This window comes from Ctenopharyngodon idella, chromosome 24 (assembly GCF_019924925.1).
Source record: "Ctenopharyngodon idella isolate HZGC_01 chromosome 24, HZGC01, whole genome shotgun sequence".
Classification (NCBI taxonomy): domain Eukaryota; kingdom Metazoa; phylum Chordata; class Actinopteri; order Cypriniformes; family Xenocyprididae; genus Ctenopharyngodon; species Ctenopharyngodon idella.
Window position 1 is genome coordinate 20,027,956 of NC_067243.1, and position 25,678 is coordinate 20,053,633.

Sequence of the window (25,678 nt, forward strand, 5' to 3'; positions counted from 1 at the left end):
CACAACATCCTAGCAACCACATAGCAACACCCGTGCAACCACCCACAACATCCTAGCTACCCTGCACAGCACCCTAGCAAAAACATAGCAACATGCTGTTGACTACCCACTACAGCCTAGCAAACCACATAGCAACACACTAGCAAACACCCACAACACCCTAGCAAATGGCATAGCAACGCCCTGGCAACCACTCATAACACAATAGAATGATGGTTGCATGAGCAGTGAAATTAAACTAATGTATTTTCAGTATTTCATCATATTTTATGGATTATAAATAGTTTTCCTGCTGATCGTCAGCCTTCACAAAATTGACATGAACCTGATGACAAAGCAAAATAAAATTTCAGGGTATTCTAGCATGCAGTGACATCAAACATTTCTATCAATATTTACAGTTTAATGTCAGTGGTAGACGTAACATTGTCTAGATGGACTTGAGAATATACAAATAAAATTGTAGGTAACATTGAGGTGACTGTTGAGAATGATTTACCAGTCGCAATAATCTTCTCAAGCCCTTGGTAGGCACAATGAGAGTTGGCTGCCCTTTTTCTGACTACACTTTTCATTCTTTGTGTTCCAACTGTTTTTATACCATATTTTTGAATTAATGCAGGAAGCCCCCACTGCTTTTCTTGTGAGATTGTATAGAGTAGATTACATTCATCACTGTGTCATATTGTCTTTGATTACATCTCAGTAGCTGGAGTTTGTTTTGCCCCTACTGTGGCGGTGCTGTGACCCCTCGCTGCTTTAAATGAGCTCTGCTTAAATGTGTCCGAGTCCCCCACTAGCCTGATTCAATTCAAACCTCAGCTCTTCCTGGAATCATTTCTGTATTAAACATGAATAGGGATGGTTGCATTTGAATGCCTCCCTTATGGCTTTTCATCTACTTGTGAAGACAACTCCATCGTTTTCTACATCTCTCTCTGTCGGTCTCTCTCTCCTTCTGAAAGTGTTAGTTGGTCTCGCTTTAATGGACTTGTCCATCTTTCTTTCAGCTGCTTGTCAGAGTCAATCTCTCAGCATTTGTCTTTTTCTGATGTTAGAGATGGTAAAAGCAGTTATGTTTTTACAGATCCAGGATCAGTTTGTATCATAGCTTGTAAGAACTTTATATTATATTAAATGTTATACAAGTTCTTTCTGGTTCTCAAATCTGATTGGCTGAGAACCGTGCAATATTTTAGTAATAACAGCACTCCTACCTTTTCACCATTTGTATCACTCCGCTTGAAGCGAGTCATGGCAGCCGAGCAAATCCACTATATTTTTTTACAAATACTACACTTGTTGTACCACGAACTGTAGTTTTAAGAGTTTTTAGGCGAGAATGTAGTTGTTTAGACCTGAAATGAATGACTCATATTTAATCATAGCACCTATTTTACAGTTTGTTTAGACATTTTCGGAGATGCGAGCTCCAGGCCGTCAGCGGCCGTTCAGTGCTCGTGTACCCGCCGAGAACAGCTTAATCTCGGCCAGTGCTTCGGGGATTTGCTGTTGGCTCTTATAGTGGTTAAACATGAGATAGAATTCATTTTGGGTACATAAAATGGGCATTTTTTGGTCTTTTTAATCTATTACTTGTTCCTGAGCAAATGTTAAATTTAATAATTTAATATTAAGGCTATATTTAACATATATCCTGTAGAGCACTGCTTTTGTACATTTGACTGATTTATTTATAATGGCTATTGTTGTTAATGTAAGTGTTTTTGTTCAATAAATATTTTTTTATATAAATAGTATGTCATATTTTGTATTGAGAAAGGGTCCATTAGCGTGTAATATGGATTAAGTGAAAGTACAATAATACGCCATTAGATGGAGTGAATGAGTCAGTCACAAGAGACTTTTAAATAGAAAGGGACTTTTGTAAACAAAGGACGTTGTTTTAGCGCTGTTATGGAAAATTCCCTTAACTGTAAAAAGATCATTTTCCTCAGCGGACATTCAAAAGATTTTTATAATGGATGTAATATTATGGACATCGACCTGAAGAATGAATGTTATATCAGACAAAGGTAATGCTCGCTCAGGTGATCTCTCTCTCTCTCTCTCTCTCTCTCTCTCTCTCTCTCTCTCTCTCTCTCTCTCTCTCTGTGTACAATGCTATACTAAATACTAAATATACTAAATACTTGAGTTTCATTGGAAGGACTCAACATTCCTTTGTTACTAGTTCTAAAGTGACATTTTAGAATTAGTAACGGAGGCTTGGTCAAACTGTAAACTTGAATCTGTGGCGGAAGGAAGTAGTTCTACACAAAAGAGGGTTTTAAAGATACTCCGTTGTGATATCTTATTTATTTACACACTCGTGCCGTCAAACTGTTGTATAAACGCAATATCACACTCGTAGCCGTGCGATATGGCTTTATATCAGCACGCTGTGATTGCCTATGGCCGAATCACAGCTGTGCTGATATACATACTAAAATTAAAACTAAAATACTTTTTAATTTAAATATTAAATATTAAATACATTTCAATTAAATTAAATAAATGAAAAATCTGTTTAATTATCATTACCCAAGAAAAGTCCTACAGGATTGGAAAGCTGTCCAAACTCTGCCTATGGAGTTTATAATAAAGTGTGATTCACTCTCTCCTGCAGGTGTCCATGGTGTTGTCAGCCCTGCAGGCTGGTAATAAAGGAACTCAGGCCTGCATAACTGCAGCCAGTTCTGTCTCCGGCATCATCGCTGATCTGGACACCACCATCATGTTCGCCTCTGCCGGCACACTCAACGCAGAGAACGAAGAGTCTTTCGCAGACCACAGGTGAGAACCTGGCACAGTTTCAGCATCGTATGCATAAAATGTGAAAGGTTTGCTCTATTAATGTTTTGCATAGAATAGAGCCCAAAAATTATCTGAAGCATATTTATTTGTGCACTCTTCAGAGAGAACATATTGAAAACTGCTAAAGCTTTGGTTGAGGACACCAAGCTGCTTGTGTCTGGTGCTGCATCGAGCCAGGACAAACTAGCCCAGGCAGCCCAGTCCTCTGCCAAGACCATCACACAGCTCACTGACGTGGTCAAACTGGGTGCTGCGAGCATGGGCTCAGAGGACCCAGAGACACAGGTGTGTGTTTCGCTGTTTGTGCATCTTCCTAATCTGTCATAAGATTTTCAGTAGACAATACCAATACCAAAGTGTTCTAATTCTGTCTGCTCCATTATTTTTATCCTGGACTATATTTGTCCTTTTTGACACCCTGACTCAGTGTAATAAGAATATCATTAGTTCTCCTCTCAAGTGTGGAAGATGTCTCAACATTTGGGTGCAGATACTCTCTGACTCATTCTAACAGCCAATGTATCATGACACATCTCTGCCCAATATTTAAATTGTCCGTTGAGGATTAATAAATCATAATCTTTTGTATGTTACTATACAGCTTGTTCTGATAAAGACTCCCACTTCGCCCTCTCTCTGACATCCCTGAAAGAGTGCAGTGTATTATGAGACTGGATAAAGCCGGTGGCATATCATGACTAAAGGTGGTTGTGATAAAGTCTTCTCTCTATCTCTTTCAGGTGGTCCTGATAAACGCAGTCAGAGATGTCGCTAAAGCTTTGGCTGAGCTGATTAGTGCCACTAAATGTGCCGCTGGCAAAGCAGCGGACGATCCATCCATGTATCAACTGAAGAGTGCTGCCAAGGTATGTTTGGTTGAAGAATGTTGTATATGTGTCTGTATGTTCCTGTTTGTAAGAAAGCCATTATGCAGCCTAGTGAGGGTCATATCTTATTCTGATGACTATCACTCTCTCTGTGTGTATGTGTGTGTGTGTACGCCTGTCTAACAGCTGGCCCTGTCTCTCATTTTCTTGGCTGGGTGCTGTCTTCGCTCGCTGTCATCTTGGTGTGTGGCCACAAATCAAAACCTATCTTACAGTGATCATAGTGTGTATCACAGTGTGTATGTGAGTGACTCAGTGGCCACACTGCAGGGGACAAAACCATTCTGTGTGTGTGTACGGCATAAGGAGTGCTTACTTCCCTTCCTCTCTTCCTTTTTCTGTTTTAGGCCATTATTGCCATGTAGCAAAGCATAAATCATTAATTTTGTAAGTCTAATTAAAAGAAAATGGTGCTTGCTTCTGCAGTTATGCTGTGGATCAGTGCACACAGTTTATCGTAATAAGGCTTGTATAAACAGAAATTAATGTGTCCCCCACATATTTTCAAGAATTCTCTAATCCTTTAATCATTCACCTGGTGCTGGTAAACCTCTGGGATTAACTTTCACATACATGCAACATGATATGTTTTGTTTAGCATACTTAAAGTGATGAGTTGTAATGCTGTTGTGATCTTCGCAGAAAGTTTTTTTTTTTATTTTTTTTTTTTTTATTTTTTTTTAACATTCCTCCAGCATATGGTGACTTCAAATTCTCTGGGATTTTGCTTCAGACATTCATTACGCTTGTTTCTTCAGTGTGTTTTTAAAGTTGTAGTGGCGTACCTCAGGGCTTTGTCTTAGGTCCCCTTTTGTTTTCTTCGGTTTCCTCTTTTATTCCTTTTGTATTTAAAACTTTCCCTAAAACAAGATTTAGAATCCATTACAGGCTTCAGCTGTGGTCCATTAAAAGGTCCAGTTTGATCACTTGACCATTTTCTGATGTTTTGATGATTTAGATTTCAGTGTTTTACCTTACAAAGATCAGAACCAGGTATTTCACTGAGCTATTTGATACAGCTGTTCCTGTCATAACATTGCGTCTAACTTTATTTCAGTGTGTCAGGTGAAAAACTGGTCACAAAGATGTTGACATTCTCTAGTTGAGCTCACTTGAGATGTCATACATAAAGCATAAAAATGGGTTCTTAGCCAGTCAGAGACTTTGACCTCCCTATGTTTTCTGATGTTACAGGTGATGGTGACAAACGTGACATCTCTGCTGAAAACTGTGAAAGCTGTGGAGGATGAGGCCACTCGCGGGACGAGGGCTCTGGAAGCCACTATTGAATGCATCAAACAGGAACTCACTGTACGGAACATTCTTTGTGTGAACATTGAACTCTTACTGGAGTCATTCCAAGAGAGACTGTGCATTCCACTTTTAAAATATGGCAGCGGCTATTTGCACTTAGATGCTATTTACACTAAGTGAAAATAGCATATTTTCTTAGCGATATATGCTATTTACACTAAGTGCAAATAGCTGTAGATGTTATTTACACTAAGTGGAAATAGCAATATAATCTATTTACACTAAGTGACAGCAGCATTTTCTTAGTGATATGCTATTTACACTAGGTGAAAATAGCGATAGATTCTATTTACATCATGTAAAAGTATCAGTTCTTTGCAATAAGAGTAAAGATGCTATCTATACTTTATATTGGCAGATACTATTTGCACCTTAGTATTATTGTACATTAACAGGATGCAATAATAGAGTGTAAATGATTATATTTATTAAAATTATTAAATGAGTGCTGCCTTATTGGGAGAATAAAAACCTTCCCCTAATCCTACCCAATAAACACTTTTAATGTTATTAAAAACTCGTTCACAGTTTATTTCAACTTTTAGAACATTATTATCATATTTATTGCGTCGATCGCATTAAAAGCCTGGTCTGCAAGCCTTAATCGCTACTGCTACGCTACTGAAGACATTTAGTTTTGTGCATATTTTTAAAAACTTATGGCCCAACCAGACATTGGTGGGCGGAGCTAGTGTAAATAACATTTGCCAACAAGGGACGCTATTTGCATTTAGTGTAAATAGACACTCCGTTAAAAGATAGTTCCTCAAAAAGGAAAATTCTGTCATTTTGCCATTCAAAACCTGCATTACTGACTTTATTCTGTGGACACAAAAGAAGTCATTTTGAACAAATAACAATTGACCCCATTGAATTTATATTTACAAAACAAAACACTGAGACATTTTTTCAAAATATCTTGTTTTGTGTTCCACCAAAAAAAGAGAGTCATTCAGGTTTGGAACAACACAAGGATGAGTAATCCATTTTTGTGTGAATATCTTTTAAGCACTTGAGACTGGTTAATATATTGGAAATGTCGGTTAAGTCATGTTAATTTTGATCCTAATTAAGATATGCTAATACAATCAACTTGTATTACAATCTGGCTGTAAATTAGTACCAATTAGGTCCAGCTTAATTAGTTTTAGCCCAGACAGAGGTAAAAACCCATCCATCTGTGATATGAACTGGTAATACGGAGTAATATACCATGTGAGCATTTGCCTGTTCTCCACCTGCTCCTCGTTCTCCTTCTCCCATGGGCATCACTACTCCACTTATCAGACACTGTGTGACAGATTGAGATAGCGATACAGGAAAGCAATGATTTATGTTTTATCTTCTGGTTTAGTCATCCCTTTAACAAATGACCATTAGGACTGTATTAGTGCATAGAAAACCGGCCCTGGTCATGTGACTGATTCTAAAAATATAAGATTCAATAAAGAGAAATAGATATGTTATGTATGAAATATTTCTTCCTTTGCCCAACGATTGCATCATCTCTTTTCAAGGTTTTCCAGTCCAAGGACGTTCCGGAGAAATCCACCACCCCAGAAGAGTTCATCCGCATGACCAAGGGCATCACCGTAGCGACGGCCAAAGCAGTGGCAGCAGGCAACTCTGCTCAGCAGGAGGACGTGATATCCACTGCCAACCTGAGCCGCAAAGCCATCTCCGACATGTTGACCACCTGCAAGGTGTTTATCCACCATCACACACACATATGCCCACTCACACAAACACAATCTCACCGCATGCTGATCAACTGTACGTTGGTAATCCATAAACGATTGAATACCAACAAAATATGTTTATATACAAACATTGTTGTGCTCACACAAATTCTCCATGTACAATCAATGCTGCTTGCTCTATTTCTCAATGTCATTAAGCACTAACCTACTTTTGACTCCTAAATTGCGCCCTCTAGTGTTGTCATGATGTAATGCGTTTTCTTCAGTCCACAAATTCAAATAAAACTACAGATTAGCTCCAAAATTCTGCAGATTCCATAAATTTGTATTTGTGTCTTGCAGCAAGCCGCGTACCACCCAGAAGTAGGCGAGGATGTGAGGAATAAAGCTCTGCTCTACGGCATCGAGTGTACCACCGGATACATCGACTTGCTCGAACACGTCCTGCTCGTGAGTGGGCGCGCCGACAGTTTTTACAGGATGTGTTTGTGCATGTGTTCTGTGATTAACCTCGTCTGTTTACTCCACACAGGTCCTGCAGAAACCCACGGCCGAACAGAAACAGCATTTGGCCACACTGTCCAAGAAAGTGGCGGGCTCCGTCACGGAGCTCATCCAGACCGCTGAAGCCATGAAAGGTGAGCACACACTAACGGATATGGAAACAAAAAATTGAATCTCTTTCCCAAGTATTTGTTCTTATTGAATATTGATGGAGTAACACTATTAGTTTGAAATAAAATATTATGGAATAACTTAAAAAATGCAATTAAACAAAATAACAGGCAATTTCAGCTATTATAATGCAGAAAATCATATATTTTTAATTTTGTGAATGACGGGTTTTCGAATTCTGCTGAACTTTCCGTGAGCACAAATCTCATGCAGGCCTGGTAATGGCATATGCTCTTGAGAGGTAATAGGGAACATTTCAGGTCAATTGAGCTGAATTTGAGCAGGTTTAATAGAGACATTGGGCTGATGGTGCACTCTTGCTCTTTTCTATAACACTGCTTTGTTGTTTTTTCCTTTTCTGCCACAGATGGAGGTGAGTATGATATACACAGTGTTGTTTTTCTCCAATTTCAGGCCACACACATACAGACTTGAGTATCTGACCGGCATGGGTGCACACACACACATACAATGAGTTATAGTGTGAGAGAAAAGAGAAGAAGGGATAGAATTGAATTCCCTCAGGTTTAACATAATCCTCAAACACATTCTTGCCATCTGTTTTCACAAGCTGCTTGAACAAAACAGACGTCTTTTAGTGCCTTTTAAATGTTGGTAAAGGAGAATGTATTGCAAAGCACATTTGCTCCATAAATGGCTATTAACATAAAGATGTGCACGTTTATCTAGACAATTAATGAATGACTGTTATTGTAATAACCTGTCAGTCAGCACTAAGATCAGTGTTTACCTTGAGTAATTAAGGGTTGTGGCATCTGTTCGTTATCATACAGTACATACAAACTGCTGCCCTTACCAAAACTTTCCATGGTGACCATATTTTTTAGCATAATAATTAAAATGAAATAAAAAGAAAAAATATATATTTTTGGCACGAAAATGATAAATGGTCTGGGATTTTGCTTCAGACATTCATTGCGCTTGTTTCTTCAGTGTGTTTTTAAAGTTGTGGTGGCGTCCCTCAGGGCTTTGTCTTAGGCCCAATTTTGTTTTCTTCCTCTTTTGTTCCTTTTGTATTTAAAACTTCGCCTAAAGCAAGATTTAGAAACCATTACAGGCTTCAGCTGTGGTCCATTAAAAGATCCAGTTTGATCACCTGACCATTTTCTGATGTTTTGGAGATTTCTGATGATCTATTTTTCTACCTTTCATTTTTATTATTATTATTATTATTATTATTATTATAATTATTATTATTTTCATGACAATTAAAGGTTTAGTTCACCCAAAAATGAAAAAACAGTTCATGTGACTACAGTGGTTCAACCTTAATGTTATGAAGCAATGAGAATACTTTGTGTGTGCCAAAAAAATAAAATAACAACAATATCTAGTGATGGGCGATTTCAAAACACTGCTTCATGAAGCTTTGAAGCTTTATGAATCTTTTGTTTCGAATCAGTGGTTCGGAGCGTGTATCTAACTGCCAAAGTCACGTGATTTCAGTTAACGAGTCTTCGTTACGTCATAAGTGTTTCGAAATTTCAATGGTTCACCACTGGGGGGCGTGACTTTGGCAGTTTGATACACACTCCGAACCACTGATTCGGAAAAAAAGATTAGTAAAGCTTCGAAGTATACTGATGCTTTCCTTTTTATTTATTTTTTTAAATTATTTTTTTATTCACATTTTGTGGTGATTCTCATTAGATTACACAACTATACAATACTACTATACTACTAAACATAGGTGGATTTAATTTAATTTATATTATTGTTATTTTTTGTTATTAAGACTTGAAATCTGTACATTTGAGTGCTTTATAAAGGTAGGATTCATTTCTTTTAATCAAAATATAATTTTTAGTTACTTTCTTTTGATTTTGAAGTGAAATATGTGCCGGACATATTCGTCAATGGTCTCTGAAGCATATTAACAACTACTGTAGCAACGATGGAAAGTTCTCATGGTAATTTTTGTAAGGGTTTTGGTGTGGCATGTTATTTTTCCATACAGGAGGTTATTGGTTCAAATCCCCATTGCATGATTTTATTTATTTTTTAAATCACATGTTCACTCTTTCCATGCATGTGTATTATGCTTATGGTAAGTGAATTGAAAATGAGGGTCATGCTGACTTTGTTTATACATCCTCTCAGGTTCAGAGTGGGTGGACCCAGAAGACCCCACGGTGATAGCGGAGACGGAGCTCCTTGGTGCTGCTGCATCCATCGAGGCTGCGGCCAAGAAACTGGAGCAGCTGAAGCCCAGAGCCAAACCAAAGGTATCCTTCCATCCATCTTCTGAATCCAAACACACACACACTGCCGTGATCAGCTTGCCAAAACAACTGTGTCAGATCACTTCCACCAAAGGCTGCGGGAATGTTTCATTCTTATTTTGTATTCAGGGGATGTGATGTTTTTTTTTGTAATTTTAGGACCTCAAGACTTCAGGATGTGGTGTTTTGTATCTGTGTAGCTTTTTGTTTTGGTTTATTGTGGTTATATTTGTCGTGTACATTAACAATTTGGTATTTTGAAGTCTAGTGAGCGCTGAACTTAAAGTGATCGTCTGTATGGCTTTTGGTTTGTTGGGGTTTTTCTGTGATCCATCTTGTATCTCAATTACTCAGTATTTTGAAGTTTCGTTTTAGAGCGTGCTGAACTTTTAGTCAGTCAGTCTGAAACTCATCTCCAAGTTCAGCACTTTTTACAAACGATTTTCCCTGAAGCTCTTTTATTGTTCCATCCATCTGTATTATAGTTCAGCTGTCAGTGATGCTTTTCACCTAAAATAAAAACATTCATCCACATTTTGCCTTTCAGAGCTGAAACTGTTTCACTTCCTTGGGTGTGTCAGTGAGTCTGTAGCAAAATCACAAAGCAAACTCAAGGTTTACTGCCACAGACCAAAAACTGTCTGTCTATCATTCTATCTGTCTGTTGTTTATCTGTCTATTGGTCTGTCTAATTGTGGTTAGTTCTGTCTGTCTGTCTGTCTGTTATTTTATCTGTCTGTCTTGTCTGTCTGTCTTTCTATTTCTATGCCTGTCTCTCTCCACTGATTTGTCTGTCTGTTTATTATCATTTGTTTGTTTATTCTGTCTGTCTGTCTGTCTATCAGTCTATCCATTTATCATTGTCATTCTATCTGTCTGTCTGCCTGTCTGTCTGTCTCTCTATCTGTCTGTAGTATCATTCTGTCTGTCTCTCTGTCTGTCTGTCTGTCTGTGGTATCATTCTGTCTGTCTGTCTGTCTATCTGTCTGTCTGTTTGTCTGTCTGACTGTCTGTCTGTCTGTCTGTTATTCTGTCTGTCTTGTCTCTGTCTTTCTATTTCTATGCCTGTCTCTCCCCACTGATTTGTCTGTCTGTTTATTATCATTTGTTTGTTTATTCTGTCTGTCTATTCAATTCAATTCAATTCAATTCAAATTTGCTTTATTGGCATGACTTACACAGTATTGCCAAAGCAGTGGCCATTACAATTTGTCTATCAATCTATTCATTTATCATTGTCATTCTATCTGTCTATCTGCCTCTCTGTATCGATTTGTCTGTCTGTCTGTCTGTCTGTCTGTGGTATCATTCTGCCTGTCTGCCTATCTGTCTGTCTGTCTGTGGTATCATTCTGTCTGTCTGTCTGTGGTATCTTTCTGTCTGTCTGTCTGTCTGTCTGTCTGTTTGTCTGTCTGTCTGTTTGTCTGTCTGTCTGTGGTATCTTTCTGTCTGTCTGTCTGTCTGTGGTATCTTTCTGTCTGTCTGTCTGTCTGTCTGTCTGTTTGTCTGTCTGTCTGTGGTATCTTTCTGTCTGTCTCTGTCTCTCTGTCTCTATCTGTCTGTTTGTCTGTCTGTCTACAGTATCTTTCTTTTCTGTCTGTCTGTGGTATCATTCCGTCTGTTTATGGTGTCTGTCTGTTTGTCTATGGTTTCATTATGTCTGTCTGTGGTATCATTCTGTCTGTCTCTGTCTGTCTATCTTTATACGGTATTTTTCAGTCTGTCTGTCTGTCTACGGTATCTTTATGTCTGTCTGTGGTATCATTCTGTCTGTCTGTCTGTCTGCCTGTCTATCTATCTATCTATCTATCTATCTATCTATCTATCTATCTATCTGTCTGTCTGTCTGTCATTCTGTCTGTCTGTCTACTGTATCTTTATGTCTGTCTGTCTATCATTTTTTCTATTTATCTGCCTGTATGTCTGTCTTGTTTGTCTACTCTATCTATCTATCTATCTATCTATCTATCTATCTATCTATCTATCTATCTGTCTGTCTGTCTGTCTATCTATCTGTCTGTCTGTCTGTCTGTCTATCTGTCCACTATATCTATCTATCGATCTGTCATTCAGTCTGTCTCTCTTTATTGATCTGTCTATCTAGCTGTTATTATATCTATCATTCTGTCTATCATTCTATCCGTCTGTCTGTCTCTCTCTATCGATTTGTCTGTCTTACTGTGTTGTGTTAGTCAGATCAGGCATATATGGAAGGAAGAATGAACAGGAGTCTCTGTAATGTTGTCACCTTCAGTTCATTCAGACATTTATTGTAGATTTTTCATTCCGTTACCCTTTACAAACTTTGATAAACCCCATTTCACAGTTTGTCTCACATTTCTACCTCACATGAAGAGCTCTGCATCACACCCCAAGACTCATTCTGAACTGGTTTTGGTCACATGAACATGCTTGTTCACTGTTACATGTTTTTTGAAAGTTTTATAGTCAGGTTGAAATTCACTACGTCAGGATACAGTGTCACTGGTGTTTATAATCACCCCTGGATTTCTATTTCCCCTGATCTTTCTTCATTCCTCACTTCCCTCTTTAGCTTTCCCCCTTCTATCCATCCTTGTCTTTTCCCTGCTATCCCGGCATGCCCTGCTCTCTTGTTCTCTTCTATCCTCTCCTCTCTTTCCCCATGTTCTGGAGGTGAGGTAGACCTGGAAGCCTTTCTGCAGGGCTCTGTTTGATATGTTTGATATATTAGGTTGTTATTCTGTCCAACTATATATCAAACATATTCCTACAGTGTCCTGCTCTGTCTCCAGACTTGTGTGTGTTCTGTTTATGACTTGTTCATGAACGTGTGTGTGTGTGTGTGTGTTTTTGTGGCTGACAGATCAATTTTCGATGGTGGCACGCAAGGGTTTGTCTTAGGTCCGTTAGAATTGTGCAGTTTCTTTTGATGCTGTTGATTCTGAACATAGTGAACCTAAGAAGTGTCATCTCCGTGCCACAAGGTGTCACCCTCAGATCACTTTGTCCACTGTACATCTCACCTTCTCCCTTTCATTGCCTTGGCTGTGTTTGGAATAGCATACTGCCATACTACCCATACTATTAATGCAGTATGTAGTATACTGTGTGCAGTATGCAAAGAATGACCAAATTTTCATAAATGGTTCAGTATATAACAAGAGCACACTGAATGGGAACTATATCCCACATTGCATTTAATGTAACCATTCATTTACAGTTTAATAAATGTACCAGAAGTAGTATCTGCAACTTTTTTCAACATCTCTAATCATTATTTTACTGTCATACTGTGGCATACTTCTGTTTGAAACATTTATCATTGCATAATGCCAACTGTTTCACTTATTGTTTTTAAAAATAGTTGCCTGTATACCCTTTATACTGTACAGTAGGCTAGTTAAGAACAGAATAAAGAGTATGTTAAAAATAGCATATTACCATAATACTTGTGCTATTTTTGCAGTATGCATTATGTATATTGTGCATAGTATGCACAGCCTAAATGTGCTGTATAGAACCAATGCACTTCATGGATTACTGTATCCCACAATGCAATGCTCTCAATTTAACCATCCATTTTAAGTGTCACACATCATGCATATAGAAAATTAGCAATCTGTGCACAGTGTAAATACTGCATCCTGGAAATGTATTACAACTAGTCTAGTGGTATGCTATTTTGAACAAACCCATGCTTCTTGTTAGTATATTGGAACGTATGTCAACCTGTCACTCAAAGGAGTTTGATTAAACAGTTGGTGGAAATCTGTCTTTTCTGGAATCAACAAAGTGTAATAGTAAGAAATAGATTACATTATAGTAATCAAATAGATTATTGCCCATCTATTAGCATAGCTAAAGTGTTTCTTCTTTATTAAAATTTAACTTTATTATAATGGTTTCATGACTAGCTATGTCAACCAGCAGTGAGCTAAGAGTATTTATTACAGTTAATAAAATTGACAATCCACAGTTTGTTATATCTCTTCCTTTCTTATTTTTGCAGCAAGCCGATGAGTCTCTGGACTTTGAGGAGCAGATCCTGGAAGCAGCGAAATCCATTGCTGCCGCAACCAGCGCTCTGGTCAAATCTGCTTCGGCCGCTCAGAGAGAGCTCGTAGCACAGGGCAAGGTACTAAAATCAAGAGTTATCACTTTTTTTCTCTTTTCACTGTTGTTATTGTTAACAAAAAGTTACAAAGCACAAAATGACTCCAAATTGAGTTATCAGTAATCACTGTTTCTGAACTACCTGAAACGCCTCGATTGTAGTCTTGAGTTTTCTTTCAGGAACGAACACGTCACAATATTCCTCATTTAAATAATTCCTGCCCAAGTCAAATGCAAAAAAAGGGCCGTGGCCTGGTTGAGTTGTGTTAGCAGCTCGGTTATGGTAGGGGGCGTGACATTTCTGAAACACGCTCGGAAGTGGTTGACCAATCACAGCACACTGGTCCAGCCGACCAATCAGAGCACATTTCATAGAGTTTCATAGAGACAGAAACTAAACAGAGCGTTACTAGGCGCTTTTGCACCCGAGGAACCTTTTCATAGTTCCTAGAACTATTGGCGGAAGTACCCGGATTTTGCTGTGTGTGCACTGCAGAAACTAGTAACGATTTTAGTTCTAGGAGCTCCTTTTGGGGGGACTGAATTAGCTCCTACTAACCAGTAGGCTCTAAACCAGCACTATAGGAACTACCAGTGACGTAAGTGTACGTTGATAGGCCGAACGCACGCAAAACACCGGCACCCGCCATTTTTTAAAAAAGCCGTGTACACACACAGTTTATAGCCTATATATTTACTCCACGAACTAACTCTATGAGCATGGAAAACAATGATAGATGGACCTCTCGAGTTAAGGAGAAAATCCAACGCAACTTTGAGGGGACCAAGCGAAACATGATTATGTATTTCTGCTCAGCTAGCGACATTGGACATCAACCACACGGCAAACGCTAATACTTTTTCATATACTTTCTTTGTATAACAGTTCTATCTAATAACATAGATATTAGACAGTCTGTTAAACAAATCGTAAACTAATGAAGACTGAGAATGTGAGCACTGTGTGTTCAGGCTCTAGTGTTCTCAGTGCCGTCAAAATAAAAGTCAAACAAGCGCAGCTTACGTCACTTCAGAGTTCCTACTGGCGGTGCGAATGCAACCAGGAAAACGGCCCTAGGGGAACTATTAGTTCTCACGGAACCACCCTGGTGAACATATAAAAATAAAAGCAAATTCTACATATTAATAATACATTTTTCTATTATTGTATAAATGATACTGAAATAACACTGCTCCTTTTTAATCTTTATGATATTTCATGTAGGTGGGCTCCATCCCTGCCAATGCAGTTGATGACGGCCAATGGTCCCAGGGTCTAATATCAGCAGTAAGTTGAAATTATCACCATTGTAATAGATGTACTGTAAATCAGCTAAATGACAAATTATCAATCTGAATTCTTCTCTCTTGTAGGCCCGGATGGTTGCGGCCGCCACCAGTAACCTGTGTGAGGCCGCTAACGCTTCAGTCCAGGGTCACGCCAGCGAGGAGAAGCTCATTTCCTCTGCCAAACAGGTGGCGGCTTCCACAGCCCAGCTGCTGGTGGCCTGTAAAGTCAAAGCTGACCAGGACTCAGAGGCCATGAGGAGATTACAGGTTATAATCACTTGTATACAAAAAAAAATGAGATCTAAGCTAAAAAACAAAACAAAAGTATTTGTGGCTAGTTCGATTTTAGAGACATCTGTGTTAGGGGAAATACATCTACTAAAAATCATCTTGAAACCATTTGCTTAAAAAGTTTGTGGTTTTGGAAAACCACTACTAAGTTGTAGTCTATTCAGTAAAAACTTTGTGTTTGCACAGGCTGCCGGTAACGCAGTCAAGAGAGCGTCTGACAACCTGGTGAAGGCAGCGCAGAAAGCAGCCTTCGATAAAGCCGAAGACAACAGTGTTGTGGTTAAAACGAAATTCGTAGGAGGAATCGCTCAGGTGAGGCTTCTTCCCATGTTCACACAGTATGAATCTTTTTGTCTCCCAGCAGTTTTTGAATATTCCTTTACTTCCGAAGTGATGCCGCTCAATTAAAAAGAGATTTGACATTTAGAACTGCATTATGGATCTACAAAGACATCAGCAGGATTTGAAAGCTGTGGGTTTGTACCAAGCGTCTACAGCTGGCATCTTACACTGGGCCGCTTTATCCGCAAACAGCTTATTTTCACATTTCATCCCAGGCCAGATGCACATTAATTAAAGACTGTGTGTCTGCCTGTTCAAAGCTTCCTTCCTTCCAGTATGCCTTCATGTCTTGTCTTCATCTTGAGAGGGCACTGGAATATTCGGGACATCTGAGAAATCCCGTTGAGTGGATGGCGTGAGTGTGTGCATGAACCCTGGAATCATTGCCAGCACAACAAAAAGTAGCGTTTTGCACTGAGTCAGTCCTCCTTCAGAAGGTCAGGCCTTGATCCATCCATGCCATTCCTTAAATCCACAAAAATGTCACTCTCTCTTTGGAAAATAAGTGGATGCCTATTGCAGAACCAGTCTCACTTTTTTTGCAGCACAGTTATGCTAAAATTACATGTTCCACTGAAGAATATGAATTCTCCCTATCACTGAGACAGAACTTGAAGGAAAAATTAATTTGGAAAAAGAAAAAATCTGGAAGGAAAAACATTCCCTGGCATTTTAAGCTTTAATATGTAAGCGTTATTTATGTATCATTGTGCCACAAACTATTTGGCTGGCTTCACATAAGAAAACTGGTTTAAAACAATCCGCAGGACTGATTTGAGACCAGTTTTTAGATTTCAGACTTTAACATTGTATACAAACATTGGCCCTCATTCATGAACATGAAAAGAATTTCTGTGCACATTGTTTGTAAAAAGATTAAGTAAATTATTTCATTCGTGACTGAAATGAACAGAATGAATTTGTGTAAATCATTCTTGCATAAAATGTTGCATTCATCAGAGATACAAGATGCATACATTGAATTAATCCGCATTTGTCGCATTCAAGCAACAAAAGCCAAACAAATTTGTGTAAACAGTTTTTGCGTAAATTGTCAGTTGCGTTCATGCGCATCCATGTCACATTAATTCATGAAAGAAGTTTTGTGGTAATCCTCCGCAAAAAGTTTTAAAGGGATAGTTCACCCAAAAATGAAAATTCTGTCATCATTTACTCACCCTCAAGTTTTTCCAAACTTGTATAATTTCTTTCTTCTGTTGTACACAAAGGAAGATATTTGGAAGAATGTTTGTAACCAAGTAGATCTCACCCCCCCCATTGACTACCATAGTAGGAAAAATAAATACTATGGTAGTCAATGGTGGGTGAGATCTGCTTGGTTACAAACATTCTTCCAAGTATCTTCCTTTGTGTTCAGCTGAACAAAGAATTTCATACAGGTTTGGAACAAATTGAAGGTGAGTAAATGATGACAGAATTTTCATTTTTGGGTGAACTATCCCTTTAAATGAATTTTCACATTCATGCCGTGTTCACAAATGAAACACAAACAGAATGAGATTGTGTAAATTGTTTGGAAAACCATTTTTATATAAACTGGTGCATTCTTGTTGTATTCGTTCTTTCATAATCGCTCGTAAAACATTTTAATTCTAGTCTGTAAAGTGTAATGCTTAGTTGCATTCGTATCAGATTCATTCTTGAAACATGAGCAGAAATAATCTGAATTAAAGCTGCAAGCAGCGATGAAAAGGCCCTCGCACTTGTGCCACTGCCACCCGGTGGCTTTAGGAAAACAAAGCACGGTGGGCAATATGCATTTAAGTATATAAATATATGAGGACTACATCAGTCATTTGTATTTGCCACACTTCCTGCTACCAGCTGGTGGCGCTATGACTATAAATTTTGGCATGTAGATGTTTTCAGGCCAGGACTCTTATCAAACATGTGAAGTTTGAGGCAGATTGGACATTGTAAGTTTTCGAGCATGTCAAAAATGCAATTCATTTCGGAGAAGCAATTACAATAGGGTCCTCACACCATCGGTGCTCGGGCCCTAATAAATTCTTTGTAATTACAGTAGCTATGTTTCCATCCACCTATTTTTATGCGCATTTTGGGATATTGCATAAAAAACGCTGGATAGAAACGCCAAGATGTGCATAAATTCTAAAAAAGTATGCGCTCAAGCAAGTTGGATAAAAAATGTTTGCGATACGATAAACATGCACATAAACTACGATGGAAACACTTTTACTGAATAAATTCCTTGATACGCATAAAAAAATATGTGATTTTTTTTTTATGTACGCATAAAAAAAATATGTGATTGCATAACTAGACCAACCAGCAAGAGCGATCTTGTTGCACAGCATCCGAAATGCTGTTTTGGTCATTCTGTAATGCCTGTGCAAAGTCTGTCATAAAAGTGATTCGGTATAATTCCCTTCCAGAAGCGTTCGCAAACATGACAGCGTTTATTGTGTTTCGTCTGCACGCTCTGAGGCGCAAGTAGTTTATTATATGTGAAAATAATTATATAAAGTGGTTTCTACTGCAGCTACTTCCATTTTTCTTAGTGATATTTAGCACCAGTTTATCAGGAAATTACGATTTTGTTATCTTCGACTCACTGGATGGAAACACTGCTTTATTCGCAAATGTTTTATGCGAAATTCTAAATTTGCGCATAAGTTAAATTCGCAACTTTGGATGGAAACATAGCTAGTGTAGCACATTTTTTGCATTCATGTGCATTCTCATTCATGTCAAAACATGAGCAGAAGGAATTTTATATACATTGTTTTTAAAGAGGTGGTTGATTATGATTTGAGTTGATTATGACATCACTAACCCTAAAATTTACATAAACCCTGCCCCCAAGAACATGCAACAAAGGGGGTGAGTAAATTTTAGAATCCCACTCCGGTTTGAACAATATAAGGCTGAACACTGTTACTGACAATTGTCATTTTGGCTGCGTGAGATTCACCTGCTTTGTTGTTGTTGAGCAAACGAAGCACATGCTGTTAAAAGCTCCGCCCTCTTTTGGAAAGCGGCTGGCAGCTCATTTGCATTTAAAGGGACATACACAATAACAGCGTGTTTTTGCTCACACCCAAATAGGGACAGATTTGACAAGATATAATAAATGATCTGTGGGGTATCATTATAGTTTCTCTTTAAATTATGTTGCAGTGCAACACTTCATACAAGGATTGTTTTACAAATGATTTACACAGAAATTTGTTCTACTCATTTTTTTTATGCCCATTCAGTGAGTAATTGTTTTGCATTACTTCCAGATCATTGCAGCACAGGAGGAGATGCTAAGAAAGGAGAGGGAGTTAGAGGAAGCCCGGAAGAAACTCGCCCACATCCGACAGCAGCAATACAAGTTTCTGCCCAGCGAACTGCGAGAAGACCAGAGCTGAACACTTCTTGTCTGACTGGACGTGATATTCATCAGATCATGATTGTTATGGATGATTGGCTGCTCCTTACATGGAGGGGTAGAGATGTCACACGTCATTGGTTGTGTAACTGTCAGGTGATTTGTTGAAGTTAAATGTGATTGGTTCACATGGGACTAGCGCCACTGATTGGCTGTATGTTGGGGTATGAACGCATTTCCTCTTACATAGGGCTAATATTTTCTGTTCTTGTTTTTTTAGTCATGTATTAAGGTTTAAAGCACTTGTTAGAGGTATGTTTGAGCGTGTGTGTGTGTGTGTGTGACTGTATTTTATGTATCAATTGTATCCTGCTGCTTGGCGATAATTTACCATAAGAATCTCAATAACTAATGTCAGTACATCATGTTTTATAATGCAGACAATGTGAAACTATTAAAATCTGAAGCTAGCAGCCGAAAACAAGACAAAATTTACTTTGCACCTATGAAGTATGATGTCAGACCATAAGCTTTCATTTTTTGCTTGAGTTCTCACTCACATGTGACAATAAGCTTCGAACGCCTCTAGAATGCACTGCTTGATTTATTCATATCCCACTCTAGATATGTATTATGTTAGTAAGGTAATGAATTATAAGTAGTTATTATAAGGAAAGAATGTACCGGTGCGCTTTGTCGTGTTATTTATTGATAGCAGAACTTTATAGTTTAGTTGGGGGCTCAACTGAGTTGATAAAAATTAGGAAGTATCATGTCTTTCAACTCTTTCAATTCATGCGAATAGTTTCATTCAGTCCTCTCTTCATACTGTACATCAGCTGTAGCTCAGATCTTATGACTACATTTCCCATGATTCCTCTCTATGTTTAAACTTATTCTGCGTTTACGCCATGTCGTAATTACCGTAATTATGAGATGACAACCCATGATGTTCTACTCCGAGCACATCCTTGGACTCATTCAACACTATCAACACCAAAATGAATCTGCAGTTGTCAGGTGGTACAAGTCAGAGTTAAACTTTTTACAAGTCGGAATCTCATAATTACGGTAATTCCAACATGGAATGAATGCACCTTTAGTCAGGTGGACAGGAACGAGGTTTGGTAAAACACAACAGCTATGTTCGGAATAGCATACTACTCATACTATTTCTGCAGTATGCATACTTGTATGCAAATTTTCTGCATTGGAACCAAATGACCTACTATATTTACTGAAATGTGCATTATGGGAACAGTACATTGTGTGGAACACTATATCCCACAATGCAATGTGCTCATTGTTTTATTTCTAGTGTAATGAATAAACAAAAAGTAATATCAGTCTCAATTTTGGCTGAATTTGAAATGGCATTGTGCTTATCTTATATATGCAACAAAATTTCCAAATGTTTTTGCACAAAATTGGTTAAAAATGTGAAAAATGTGTTTGCATACTGCACAATATTTAGCATACTATTTAAAAAAAGAAAAAAGTAGGCAGTATATATTGTATACTATGAAGTATGTAGTATGCAGAATGCTAGCAATTCATTCCAAGGCTGTAACCATGTCTTGAACATTGGGGGGGAACAATTTAAAAAAAAAAAAAAGCATATAAACAGAACAGTGAAGGAAATTCTAGGTCTAATTCTAGTTGGGAAATAATCGTTTTTGAAATATTTGCATTAAAATATGCACACATGTATGCTACTTTTATTTGTATGCTATGCTTAATGTGTCAAAAACGTAAAAGTGTCTTGGTTAGGTATTACATGAATCACGTAAATGCATATTTTCAATTCAAAATGGCCATATTTGAGAAAAAAGTTGAGTAGTTTGCATCACTGGATGTTACTGTCGGTCTTTTAACATTTCAATCGCAAAACAGTATTAAATGTTTCGCTATTTACCTCACTCTCTTTCAACGTTAATCTAAAGCTTCAAGTTGGAATTCACGCTCTGCTTCTATGAACAGTAAACCACGCCTACTTTGATTTGATTGGCCATCTCAATCATTTTGACATTGACGAGCACTGTTAGACCGCCGAGACTTAAAAATGTAACTTTTAAACCTTTTTTGTTATCCTAACAACATACAGAGAGCTGCGTAATGAAGTGCAGTAGAGCAGTGCAAGAATTTCAAATATTAGGGGGAAAAATTGAGGGGGTGGGGACTCGTCCCCCTCAATGTCTATTGTGGTTACGGCCCTGATTCATTCCGACCATAACCTGCCTCTAGAGCAGGGCTGGGCAACTCTGGCCCTTGAGATCCATTTTCCTGCAGAGTTTAGTTCCAACCCTAATAAAACCCACCTGAACAAGCTAATCAATGTCTTAAGGATTACTAGAAAGCTACAGGCAGGTTAGTTTGATCAAGGTTGGATCTAAACTCTGCAGGAAAGTGGAACTCGAGCAGGGTTGCCAGGTCTGCGCAACAAAAGTAGTCCAAAAATAGCCCAATGCGATTTTCTCCGTCAGGCGGCCGAATTCTCCATTGAATTTGTATGTCTGGGGATGTTTTGAGGGTGTTGGTGTGCTGAAATTGTACGTATGGGGGTGGAAATAAACCAGCGGAAAAAAAATTAACAGCTTAAAAGTATCCCCAATTCCACGGGGAAAACCGCAGACTTGGCAACACTGATCTCGAGGGCCAGAGTTGCCCAGCCCTGCTCTAGAGTAGTGTTGTCAAAAGTACTGACTTCGATACCAAGTCGGTACTGAAATGTTAAAAATGTGGCGCTTTGAGCGCTGTTGAGCAGATTCGTAAACACCTCTGATTGGCCATTGTGTTCACGAGCTCAACAGATATGTCTGTGATTGGCTACAATGATCAGCACATCAAAAATATGTTGTAAATAGACATCAATGACGCTCTTCATCGAGGGCTTACACAGATACACACGGGAGCGTTCCCGATTTCAAATTCAATCACAGACATATCTGTTGAGTGCGTGAACACAATGGCCAATCACGGGTGTTTAAGAATCCACTCAACAGCGCTCAAAGCATCTCATTTTTAAAATTTCAGTATCAAAGTCGATACTTTTAACAACACTACTCTAGAGCCATGTAAGAAGTAACATTTACACAAAATGTTTTAAAAAAAAATGTGCCAAACAGGTCATGTGACAACAATGTAGCATACTACCGTTTTAAATGTGTATCATTTAATATTAATAATACAGACTGTTTAACATGCTACAGTAGGCAGCGTACAGTATATACTGTGCAGTATGCAGAGCGCTAGTATTCCATTCTGAATGCAGCCAGAATCGCAGTGTTGTACATCCTAATATCACAGTTTTTATAAAACATGGATACGTTCACACTTGGAATAGATCCATCGCAAAATCTACTTCCTGTTTGAGATTGTGCTTGCATGGCTGTTAGGAACTCAGCAGGAAACGGCACATCAGTAGCTTTATAGGATTCAGTGGCGTCGTCAGTGTAGTCTTACCTGCTAATAACATGTCTCTCTGCTTAACGTGTACTTTGTGTATGTTTTTGGTAAGAAAATCACAGTGGAGTCTTTTAAGAGGGTGTACTTCCTGTTTTATTTCTTGTTGCATTGCGTAGAATAATGTGTGGCACTTAAAAGATGAGAACTGACTGTTGTGACTCTTCAGATCTGGACTGCATTGTGTCATAGTGCCTTATTCTGACTTCTTCAGTAGCTCAGTGTGCAAGTCGCTCTTTTATGCTGCTTGTGGACCAGATTTCACTCCACTGATCTGGATTTAAAGTGTCTCAGATACCAATACTGAGCGATAAAGCAGATGAGTGAAGCAGATGTCCTTTGTCCTGTTCAAATTAGCTTTGGGTGTGTACAGCGTTGTTTCCAGTCTAAGCCGCATGTGGCGACTAAATCTGATGTCCACTGGGCGGATATTTGGTTCTGTTCTGCAATATTGTACCTACTGAGGCCTAAAGATGCACTTGCCTTGGCAGGCCGCTATACTGCCGTACAATGAAGTCTTTAGACATTTAGATGTATAGCTTCACGACAAATTAACAAACCACGAGTAGGAAAAGGAAGGATGTGATTCTTTATATCAGCACTGACTGCTTTCAGCTTATCCACGTGAAAAAGAATATTAAAATGTCCCAAAAAAGTACAAGGTTATCTTGCTTTTCATTTCAATAAATCACCATGTATGAAGTTTTGTTTTTTTGTTTACTTCAAGTTATAGCTATAATGAAGATATTGCAATATGTGGTTGAACATGTGGTGTCTTTCAGTGGAGCCGAAGAAAACAGCAAGAACTATCGCCTTCTTTTGAAATAGAGTTAGGGCTTTCTTTAATCAACTGACATAGTGACATTAATATTAATAATAATAATGAACATTAAAATGCTGTATGTAAAATATTTATCTGGTCACGAAAGTATTTTTTGTATTGCCCTGAAAATAAAGAGTTTCAACAAACTATAATTTGTGAAAGCATTTTTTAATGCGTTATTTTTTTTTAAATACATTTTTAGTATATATATATATATATATATATATATGTATTATATATAGTAATGCTAATAAAATAGCATTGATAGCATTAATAAAATTAGGGGGGGGGGGAGACCCCTGGCAACCATCCACGGACCTTTCTTTAGATTTAGCATATCCTAGCCTAAAAACCTTTGCATTTTCGTCAAGACTGCTGTGGAGACCAGCTGTGGTAAGTTTAAAATGCGTCTATAAATGTGACCTTGTGTATTTTTAATGTGATTCTCCACCGAAACAGACTAAATCGGTCTGTTCAAGTGGACAGGAGTAATTATATCCAAGTGTACGCTAAACCAAGCAAATGCTCGACGTGGTTTTACGACGATTATAAATATTTAGTCACTGAAATGTATTCACATCCTTTCTCTTACATTTTCTGGATTTTATTTCATTAATATCTGTGCTGCAGTATTTATAATGAATGTTTGACGCTGTTTGTGTAGATCTAGATGCGAGTCATTCTGTCCAGTAGGTGTCGCTGTTACTCCTTTATGTGTTGTGGTCACGGTCATTCTGGGAATTATTGCGGATGGCCAAATTACAGTCTGTGTGACCAAAAAAGGACATGTGGCAGTTTTTGCTTCGACTCCAGACAGCGAACTATAAGAGAACAGTATGTTCGAGCAAAATGGAAGAATATAAAGTAGAATAAACGTAAATATAATAATAATAATAATAATAATAGCCTAATGGATTTCATTGGAATATTCTTAAGTGATACTCAAATGATACTGCTGATATCAGGAGAGACTAAAATGCATTATTTAGTCTTGTTCTATTAGCATTCATTAGTTCCCATTCTAGATATTAAGGCCAGCCAGAGGAAGTCCAGTCGGCTTGTCTAATGAACACCATATTAAGCCACAGGAAAAAAGAGGGTGTTAGTTTTGGCTTTTGGATGGGATTCAATCACACCCTCTTGAGAAAAATGTGAGATTTTGTTTAGCAGGTCCTTTTTAGAAAGGTATTTCTACACTTATACATCTCACAGTTCGTCATCAGAGAAGTCGCTGCAAGAGAAAGGGGATGTTTTTTGATTTAGGATTATGAGGACACAAATACTGCAATATTCCAGAAGAAAAAAAATTGTCCATTTTTATTTTGTGGTGACTCACTGAGGCATGATGGGAAACCTTGATGCGAACTCTGTGTGAACTCGGAGGGTTGCACACAGAAACCCACATTCTTGCATGAAGCAAGATGAACTGTAAAGCGCTATTTAAGTAGGCTAATTGAAAAACCCTTTTTTTTTTTTTTTTACTTTGAAGGTCCTCCAATAAATGGCCTGTTATTTTGGGCCTGAGGTGGGAAAATATGATTTCTTCAGTTTCAGCATTAACCTTTTCATGTGAAATGATTAAAAATTGAAAAATAAATAAATACCATGAAATTTTCAGGCACACATTCCCAGGGATGGTTAACAAGTCTGTATCTTGTTGCCAATGCTTTGTCTTCAGACAGACAAAAATATTATAGACCTACTCTTTATAAAAGCCTTGGACAGGCTGTAAAAAATCTTCTCAGTTAATTATTGTTTATGTCTGTTGTTTGGTGTTAACATGAGCAGCACATTTAGTCTGTTTCCTATTAGCAGGACACATTTTTTGTGAAATCAGAGGCTTGGTTTAGATTGTTGTAGACGTACCACAGGAATGGCGCTGGTATTGAGAGGGCAGCGGTCGCATTTCTGTCTGGTATCTTGCAGCTCATGAAGCTGCTGATCATGAAGTGTTGTAATATTCATTGAGTAAAAATGCGTTTCTCAGGCTCCGTTTCCACTAGTGCATTTTTGTAAAACGGCGTTTTAAAATGAAAACGATCCTCATCTACACTGGCGTTTCCACAGCGTTTCAGAAACGATCTCCGTCTACACTACATGACCGAAAACGCATGTCACATGACCGTTCCTGCACACTGCGCGTACAAGTGTAAACAGTTGCCTCTTGCGCATGTAGGTAGCAGCAGTATTAAAAAAAATGCTGAGTTTAACTGCACAGTGGCTGCTAAAAATTACAACAAAGCCAGCAAAGATTTCAGTTCAGTCATGTTATTGTTTACACGGTCGTCAAGGATACACAGAGCGAACGTGTTTTGGAGACAAAAGTCTCCATTTTGGTCCGTTTATACTGAAATATAACCCCAGCGTTTTCAAACTAAAAC

The 25,678-nt window shown here is 38.2% G+C and overlaps 1 protein-coding gene across 2 annotated transcripts in view; it reads left to right on the top strand.

Annotated features, from left to right (window-relative positions):
* Positions 1-23,449, top strand: part of tln2b (talin 2b) — a 169,127-nt gene extending 145,678 nt beyond the window's left edge. For both annotated transcript variants that reach the window (XM_051884143.1, XM_051884144.1), the window contains exons 45-57: positions 2,630-2,796; positions 2,919-3,102; positions 3,558-3,683; positions 4,899-5,015; positions 6,536-6,721; positions 7,061-7,168; positions 7,251-7,356; positions 9,515-9,639; positions 13,628-13,753; positions 14,957-15,019; positions 15,106-15,288; positions 15,499-15,624; positions 18,924-23,449. In XM_051884143.1, coding sequence (XP_051740103.1) covers positions 2,630-2,796; positions 2,919-3,102; positions 3,558-3,683; positions 4,899-5,015; positions 6,536-6,721; positions 7,061-7,168; positions 7,251-7,356; positions 9,515-9,639; positions 13,628-13,753; positions 14,957-15,019; positions 15,106-15,288; positions 15,499-15,624; positions 18,924-19,052 — 1,746 coding nt within the window. In that variant the 3' untranslated portion in view covers positions 19,053-23,449. The remainder of the gene's footprint in view (positions 1-2,629; positions 2,797-2,918; positions 3,103-3,557; positions 3,684-4,898; positions 5,016-6,535; positions 6,722-7,060; positions 7,169-7,250; positions 7,357-9,514; positions 9,640-13,627; positions 13,754-14,956; positions 15,020-15,105; positions 15,289-15,498; positions 15,625-18,923) is intronic.
* Positions 23,450-25,678: the final 2,229 nt, after the last annotated feature.